Source organism: Platalea leucorodia (genome assembly GCF_965183815.1).
Source record: "Platalea leucorodia genome assembly, chromosome: 4".
NCBI lineage: Eukaryota > Metazoa > Chordata > Aves > Pelecaniformes > Threskiornithidae > Platalea > Platalea leucorodia.
The window spans coordinates 26,388,587-26,397,813 of NC_138826.1; the positions used below are offsets into that span (position 1 = coordinate 26,388,587).

A 9,227-nucleotide genomic window follows, 5' to 3' on the forward strand; every position below is an offset into this window, starting at 1 on the left:
ACCCATACTTCCTTTCCTCCACCTCTTTCAAGGGTATTCAATGTATCCAAGTTTAAGCATCAGTTCACCCATAATATCTGGCATACTGATGCTTTCTGTGCACTTGGGTTTCTTTGACTGCAGTACCTAGCTGACTATACAATTTATGTTTCTGAGTATTTAAAAAAATTTGCTTTAAAATTTCAACATATTCAACAAGAAATATTTCATTGTAAAGTCGGCATTACTTCCATCCATGACATTACTCGAGAGTGCAAAAATGGTAAAGATGCACTGAAGAGACAAAAGCATTTGATTTTTTTTGTTTGGTGATCTTTGCTTCATTTTCACTAGACAGAGACATCCCCCCCCCCCCCTTTCTCTGATGGTGGTTACAATAAGCATGGAAAGATTCCAAAGAAATCCCAAGTGTGGGACCTTAAATTGTAACAATGATACCCAGAGGAGTATGGAACTGGTTAATGATTTGAAGTATTATGCCCTAAATGCTCCTATTTTAGCCAACAGTAGAGAATCTGTAGACAGCACATGCCCAGATCAAAGCTGATCATGTCAATGTCATTGAAGGAGGGAGAGATACCCTCCTTTTCCCCCTTCTCTCCCCCCTACCCTTTTTTTAAACAAAGTATGACATCTGAGGAACAGTGTGTTGATTGTTCCACTGCCAGGATATGCATAATGGAAACATTAGCTCCAAGATAACTTTTAATCTGTCAGCCTAATGGCTCCTTAATGTGTAGAGGGCTTTAAATGTATGTCAGCCAGGGCTGTATAAAGTAATATAGTTTGTGGCCTGACTGGATCTAGATGACTCCGCACCATGACACAATATGGTTTATTATTAAGTATCAGCTCATCAGCTTATTCCCACGGACTTGGACAAGCTTCTCAATTTTCCAGTAACAGATTATGTGAGAAAAAGCTTGCAGTGCATTTTTTTCTTTCCTCTTTTTTTCTTTTACTTTTTCTTTTTTCTTCCTCCCCCTCCCCCACTTCCAAATTACAAGTTTCATCTCCAGCTGCATTGGGAGCCCTGAAGTGTATTTACAGCAGGCTGCACTTTATCACACATCAGCTTGACTGCTAGTTTACACTGAACATTTATGCAGCTCCCTTGGCCCGGGATGCAAACTTCACATCTTTGTATTCCTATCACCTTCATTGCAATTTTTTCCAACATCCTCTCCCTGTTGACTGCTTTCCTTTCCCTCCCCAACTCTCACTTCCCCACATACTCCCCCTTTTTTCCTCCCTTCCTACAAACAGGCCAGTGAGACTTGACATGTCACAGTACTTGTCTGTGAAGGATACTTGCAATAATTCAGTGTTTTAGTTTGCCTGCTCTGATTCCTCTCAGCTCCAGCTTAGGTGTATAATTCCAACACCATTGCTGTAGACTGGATACAGATTTGATTTTGTGCCTTTCGGTAATTTCTTTCAGTCTGAAAGACCACTTTGTGCCCCATGCTGCAGGGTGTCCAGAGGAAAATATTATCACTTTTTGGCATCCCTGTGCAGGGAGCAGAGCAAAGAGGTAATTCATCTCTCCTGAATGTGAAGGTTACCTTCCTTTAGTGTTGTTACCCACAGAGGGAGAGGCGAATCAGGATCAGCAGTTTGCCACTGAAGGAATGTCCTTCTCCAGGAACCCTGCAATGGACTACATTCCCTAATCCATGGGGACCTCTCTGGGAGTATTTGGGGACCAGTCTCTGAGTATTGTGGCCATGGTGTGGGAATTCTGCTTTGGCCACAGTGAGCTCTCTCCTAAGCCTTCTCAAGCACAACTTCATCCCTTTATGCACAGATAGTTTTGGAGGAATTATGCATTATTTTTGCTTACATTTAGTGTTTCTATCCTCTTAAAAATAAATTAATTAGTTTATAACATAAGAGAAGTTAATATTTGTGCATTTGTTATTTGAGCACTTGTGAGTATTTTATGATACTATTTTAGGGAATTTTTGTTTGGTTTTGGTCTGTTGCTATGATATTTCAGGTCTTTATAAGATAACCCTTCTACAGCATTCAGCTGTAGCACAACCAAAGGCATTCAGGTCCTTATCTGTCGTATGCTCCTCTTTCTGTTGTTCCCTCTGCACTGATTTAAGGAGTCTGGATCCTGTGTCTTGACTCCAACCTGTAGTCTGGCATTCTGGAAACTGCAGTTGCAACAAACAAATTTAATTGTAGTAGTCAGAGATCCTGTCACATTAGCAAGGACAGCTGCAACTCTTCTGTTCTTTTCCTGTGTCACATTGCAGTTTTTGAGCTTGAGCTTCTCCATACTGACAGTGGTTTGTTTGCTGGGGCAGGGTGAAAGTCTGAGTGGACCTCTCCGAGTTACACACTTGGCAGCTTTTGGGAGGATGTAGTGACCCAGGTTATCCTTTACACCTTTTCCTATCTTCCAAGTGATCTTCTCAGATTCCTGTGTCAGAGAATTCATAGGCTGGATCATGTTCAATAGAAACAATTGTTCTGTTCTACCAAAAATCAACATGAAGTACAAAAAGTCTGTCTACAATTCCCTCCCTTCTTGTCCTATAAGTTTATAGTTATAAATTTTTGATTAAATTTGGTCCATTTTAAGAACATGAACCAACAACATAACTCAACAAGCACTCTTTTCTGCTTTTGGCTCTAACAGATCTCCAGAAGTAAAGGATTTCTTGTTTCTAATTGCTCAAACTATTGTTCTTGTTTATAAAAATGTATTTCTACATAAACAACTATGAAGGCCCAACTATAAATAAATAAACGTCTACAAGTTAAAGCAGATGGATGAACCTTAGAAGACTGACTGACTTGGAAAAACACTCAACATTTTTGGAAGAAAAAAAAAAAATCCTTTTTTTTTGCTTTTCTAAAGTGTCTCCCTGACATTACAGCCACAAGACTCAGTAGAACTGAAGGAGTACTACTTGAGTCCAAGTAAACTTTGTTTAGTCTTTTTTTTCCTAGCACTGTCAGATATTTAGCATCTCTCCTTTCCTCTCTTCCCACCCCCTCCCAGGCCCCCACCCTTGCGTGCTGTGAAGCTTTGCATGGATCTGTGCTCCCCAAATTTCAAGCTGATTTGGCTGAATGTCAAGCTAATGTTTTTGCAGGTTTGGTTTGGGTTTTTTTTGTTTTTGTTTTCTTTTGGTTTTAATGATTCATTGAGGATTACAAAGCAAATAATATGAAGGAGCATGTTTGGAAATATGTTGATATTTTTTACAGTATTCAGTTGATTTAATGTTCTTAATGATGAAGAGACAATAAATAGCTCAGGTACAATTAGATGGAGTGATTTTTTTTTTTTTTTTTGAACTAAAATGACTGTGAGAGTATATATCATTTAATTCTCCTGATTTAGCAGAAGAAAATAACCTACGGGTTACTGAAGGTGAGAGAATTAGGCTCCTAATTTCTTGAAAATCTCTAGTACTTCATTTCTTATAGAAAGTCAAAGTAGAATTGAAAATTAGTTGTCAACTAGACAACCAGATAAAGTTGTTAGAATTTCGATGAAGATAAATATAAAATGAAAAATTACTAAACTCCTGTACAAAAGGATTTGTTGTTTCAAACCAGCTTTACTTATCCATCAGAGGAAAAGGTTTTTAAGAGTTTTAAATTAATTCAACTGATGGAGGTGTTTTGCCTAAATCAGTAGCGTTGTAGACTTGAAACTGTTGATAGGTATTTATTCTCCCTTAAATGTTGTAGGTAGGGAATTATTTTCCTTTAAAGGAAGCTTTTATTAATATTTAAGGGAATTTTGCAACTTCTGTTCATTAATTGTAGAAAATGCCCAAGTGCCTATGAAAAAAATTATAATGGTATTGATATTTCATCCTGAAGGGTCTCCAAACAATTTACAGATTGGTAGTATAACCACACTGAAATGCACCCAGCTTCTTGGTGGAACATGGCAGCTGTTTAATAGCCCATAGCAAAACTATACAACAGCAGGTTGTGGAAAAAGAGATGAATATGGATCAAATACAAATTGGCAGTGGAGGATTTAGGTACTGTACTCAAATTAAAGTTAAGAAAAGTGGAATTCCCCTAAAATATTGAGTCTGTGTATGGAGTGCTACACTTTATCTGACCACAGCTCCTACTATGAGGACCTGTGGTTAGCCCATGTGAAAGACAGGCAGAGGATTGTATGCTGAAATGTAATCCCTGATGTATACTGTAGACCAATGTGTTTGACAAACAAATTTAATTGTGAATACTTTGCTGTTTGCACTTGCAGAGGGGCTTATTAAAAACATTTGATGTTAAAATGGGTGCCTGGGGGGGATCTTGGGCAGATGTGGCAATAGCTTTTGATAGGGGTGGCAAAAGTTTTGGCTTGACTACTTAGTTTTGGTAATTACTGTTTAAAGAAAACAGAACGCTACTGGAGAAGGCTGTGTTGCTAACAGCTGCCCCAGCTGTGATGGCTGAGAGGTGTTTTTTTAATAGATGTAGATCATTTCTTTGCTAGGGAAAAAGGTGAACCAAGAAAGGCAACAAGATGCTACCAGACAACAATTCCCTTATGTCACTATTGGCCTGAGCTGAATTTTGACCTGTGACTGAGGCTGTATGATCTATAGGTCTAGCAAATCCCATTGCAACTTCTTTTTACCATTTTCCATATAATACATGAAGATCTGCAAACTTTTTTTGCTCTAAGAAAGTGTATGGAGGTCCAACTGCATCATAGCTCTCTGCAACGCATGCCCAATTTAAAAGGAGCAAACATGACTTTAACAATTGTTAATGTGCTTTAGTATGCATGTATGTATGTATTTATTTATTTGGATAATTGGGTTTTCCCTCAGCTAAGGAAAAGCTGGTGTTGCTGACATTACAATGTGTTTGTGAAAAAAGACTGATACCACAACACATGCAAGCAACTGCAAGGCCATTACTCACCCAGCATAATTAGAACATCCATTCCAAAGGGGGAAAACATTTAAAAGATAAAGAGTGAATTTAAAAATGATTCTTCCCAATGCATTTTTTTCATAATTATAGTTTTAACAGCTTGTGGTGATGGTAGAAGCAGCCAGTATAAGAAAAATTAGAAGCCTCATTCGGGGAAGATGATCCCTCAAGAGACCTTGTGTTGTCATTTCTTAAGAACTGCAAGCAGAAACCTCATTCAGGATGCTGTGTGTTGTTTTGATGTATAGGGGGTATACTTAGCTTATTATGGCCAATGCTGGATATTTTAATTAGAAAACACCACAACAGCCACAGATGTATTGTTTCCCCCTTATTCCTCCCCTTGTCTGTGTGCAAAAATACAAGTGTACTCGTGCTCCTGAACTGCAAGGAAAGAATACCATAGCAGATAGGCAGGAGAGAAGCAGTAGGTTTCCTAAATTCAGGTGTGACATATCTTAGCATCAAAATTCTCATTGCAGCACACCAGTCTTTTTGTAGTTCTCCGAGTTTTCTACGGTTGCCAAAGGGAGGTGGGAAATGGAAAAGGAAAACAAAACAAAACAAAAAGACAACCAGTCACTGCATTTAATTTATGAGCAAGATTATTGTTTTACAAATAACCTTCATGATAAATAAAGTCTCGTGGCAACAATTTCAACGGTGCTTTTATCAAGACTCTCTGAGCGGTGTGTGTACTATGCCTGGCAATCGAATCACAGCTGTGTGCCTGGGCAGGGGATCTCTGCGGAGACAACACTTCCTTAATTTAAACAATTGTAGGCTGCAGGAGTTCAAAAATTTCAGCTGACTTTAACTGTCACTAGCCCAAGCACCTTTATCCCCAGGCGAGCAGCAGCAGCTGGATTTCATTTCCTGCTGCCAGACTGTCCGACATCTTTGCTGAACATCCCGGGAACTGAGCGTCTTTACTTTAAGGATTTTATTCAAGGTGACAGCTCCTCACACTTTAGTGTTCAGATCACCTCAAGTAGCTGAGATATCAGTGAAAATGAGAGCACTTCTCCAGCAAACTCCAAATTTAGATTGACTGAGGTTATCCTTAGGCCTCTAGACCCAGCCTCCATGACAGCACAGGCCTGCCAGTAACTTTAAAACTACAGTGGAGTTTGTAATGATGTCTGGGGAGAAATATTCTGCTGGAGCAGTGGAGGATACTATAAGCGATAGGAAATGATGTCAGATTTAGTTAGGGCTGGAGACAGTGTTAGAATATTCTTGGCATAATATGGCACCGGTATCTCTGTCAGCATCTCTGTTTTCTGTCACCGCACACAATCCCGGGCCTGTCTGTAGTCCTGACAGTGTCTTTTCAGATCAGGTTATTGCCAACTCGGAGACTGGCTCAGCGCAGCACCATACAGCCCCCTTTGTTTGAAGTCTGCCCTTTTGTCATTAATGCACTTGATGTCTATTTAAATCTGACTGTGAATGCAGTATCTGTTTTCCTGTCAAGAGATCATTGACAATATTAATACCTCATGTCCTTGCCTCATTTTCTAAGCGCTGACACCTAGCTACAGTCTCCAGCATTCATCAAACAGCACTCTCTCACCAGCATCTCTATAAACAGTCTTGCTTCCAGTCCTTAAGAAATGCGGCAGACCTCAAACAAGACTTTTATCAATGCCAGTGAAAAAGGAGTCTGAAGAATGCCATTAATAAACTGTTCATATCCTTTACATTTAGAGCTCTAAATGGCCTTGTTACCAACCTAATGCCTGCTGCAGTTTGACTTGGAATATCATCTGTTTAGGGGGAAAAAAAAGCTTGCTTTTCATTAGACACTTGGTTAGGAATGACAATATCATCCCTTGAGTGTGGAAACTGCTCCACTAGTGAAATTATTGAAATTGAAATTATTGAAGGAAGCTCAGTGGAGGAGGGAAAAGGGATCAGGCACTGTACTATATAGTCCCCATTTGTGTTATCCTGAAGAGGAATGTGTTTTTCACAACAAATCACAGGCCTATCAATTTTTTTTTTTTTCCATAGGAATGTGTTACTATCCTGATGTCTTAGAAGGAAAGAAGAGCATGGGTTAACATTAATCTTGCACAGCCCATGCCTTCCAAGGCTTTAGTTGCTTGTCTGATGGACGTTATACTGGAAAAATAGATGCAAAATATAAAAGCTTGCATACTTAATTCATACTGCAGGTGAGGATGGTATTTGCTATGTGAGTCCTGGAAAGTCAAAACATTGAGGATCTGCTCCTCCCCCATCTTCACCCTTTATGTAAAGCAGTGTTTGTCTCCTTTGGGCTAGGTTATGTTTGCCCTCATGGGGGTGAGCTATGTACTTCAGTGATTGCTGTGTTGAGACACTCCCAAGGTAGAGGAGACACTTTCACCTTCCTTCCGTGCATGGGAGATGACTTTAATTTGACTATATGTGCCTGTGGACATAAAGAACATCTCTGCTAGTAAAATTTAGCATCTTTGCAGATGTTCACAGGTGGGATGTGACTGTGAACTTACGCTTTCACATACCACTTAGTACCACCAGAGGGGATGCTTTTGAATAAGGTAGTGAGATCTGCAGGTGTGTGTCTCACCCACAGCAGTTACGGTTTCCTCAGACATCTTGCTGCCTGTACCCACTGAGAATAGTGTGCCTTGTCTCCCAAAAGCAGTGTTCTGGCTAATTTTTGAAAGCATCCTCTATGTACTGATATTTAACATAATTTATAATTGCATCTTGCTCATGGGATGTTGTTTGCAGAGCTACTTTGGAAATGTTTTATTAAATGTTTATTTGTGAGTCTGGGAAAAACGCTGGAGTCTGGCGGGGCTAACCATTAGGAAGTCCCAAGTTCTAGCCCACGTCTGTCAATGACTTGCCTGTGGATTTCAGCTGGTCACCTCAGTTCTCTGCCACTGCAAAGCAGGGATGGCTTTAGGTGTTTGCAGGATGACTTTGTGAAGGTTTGAAAGGTTTTTCCTGGATCCACATTAAACTGCAACTATTTGCTGCTTTTTTCTTTTTGGTTTTAATCATCAGGAAAACCCTGTAAACATGTAGCAGGGAGATTACAGAGAGTACAAAATGTAACTTCAACCCAGACTTTCTGGTTTTCAAAAGCAGGAGAGAAGTACTGTGATTTAAAATACAGTATATGATGTTTCAGTGCTATGCCATTCCATTTATAAAGACACTTGTGGATGTATGTTTAACAGGATAGCTTGTGAAGGTATTTGAACACGTTTTCCCAGTAGATTCAAAACTACCGACTGAAATGGTAATACTGAATATTTCACATGCACAAACTTTCTTTTGCAGGACAAGGGAAAACTCTTCCCTTCCCTCCTTCAAATTTCCCTAGTTAAGTGCTTTATTTGTGTATTATGCGACTGCTGTCCTAATTGTAATTAATTTCCTTTTTATTGTAGGTGTTTTGGGAAAATGCCGCTACATTTACTACGGAAAACATTCTGAGGGCAACAGATTCATCCGAGACGACCAGCTATAAAACACAGCGTTGTTTTGTGCCTCTTCTATCCCTCCACATAAGAAGCACAAATTGCATCTAAATTTTAAGCATGTAACTAAAGTCCTCTAGTGCCTTCTGCTGACTTTGCCAAGCCTGTCAAGATCATCCTTCTATCTTAGTCTGAGTAGTCACATAGAGATTGACATGATTGCCTTTAAGCAGGTCCCATCCACCAGTGTGACAGACAGCTGCAGCCAAGCACCCAGCCTGACAGGAGGAGCACCGTGATGGATTGCCTGGTCCAATTGCTGCTCGTAGAAGAGCAGGGGTCACACCTGGGGCTTCAGTGAGCATGCTCCATCGGTCGGCGCCTTAGCAAAAGCAGCGTGTTTATCTCCATCTTGCCTACTGAGTGAAAGTGGCTGGTGATATCAAAATGTTTATAAAGAGAGAGGCTATAATTTCAGATGAAAAAGCCCTTATCTGTTCTTATTTTTTTCCCTGTGGATTAAGTGCTTGTGTTTCTATCATCTCATACATGCTTACACAAATCCTTTCACAGTTTTGTTTCTTTTTCTGTTTGGTGTCCTCCCTCCCCTCCCAAATGAGCCTAGATTGGATTATTTTTTCTTTCAACAGGGAAAAAAAAAAATCCTGAAAATGTCAGCCATGCAAAGTACTATCAATTTGTATATTTGTTTATATGCAAAGGAAAAATATTTAAGTAATTTTGCAGACAAACAAAATTTGCTAATTCTTAAATTACATCTCAACATTTACTAACTCTGACCTTCAGAAAAGCGATCAATTTTTAATGCCGTAGAATAGTGGCACAACTTAAATG

The 9,227-nt window shown here is 39.5% G+C and overlaps 1 protein-coding gene across 1 annotated transcript in view; it reads left to right on the forward strand.

Moving 5' to 3' along the window:
- The window catches only part of LRMDA (leucine rich melanocyte differentiation associated), a 689,441-nt gene extending 680,736 nt beyond the window's left edge, over positions 1–8,705 (forward strand). Inside the window, 1 exon segment of the mRNA XM_082311396.1 lies at positions 8,343–8,705. Coding sequence (XP_082167522.1) covers positions 8,343–8,422 — 80 coding nt within the window. The 3' untranslated portion in view covers positions 8,423–8,705.
- Positions 8,706–9,227: the final 522 nt, after the last annotated feature.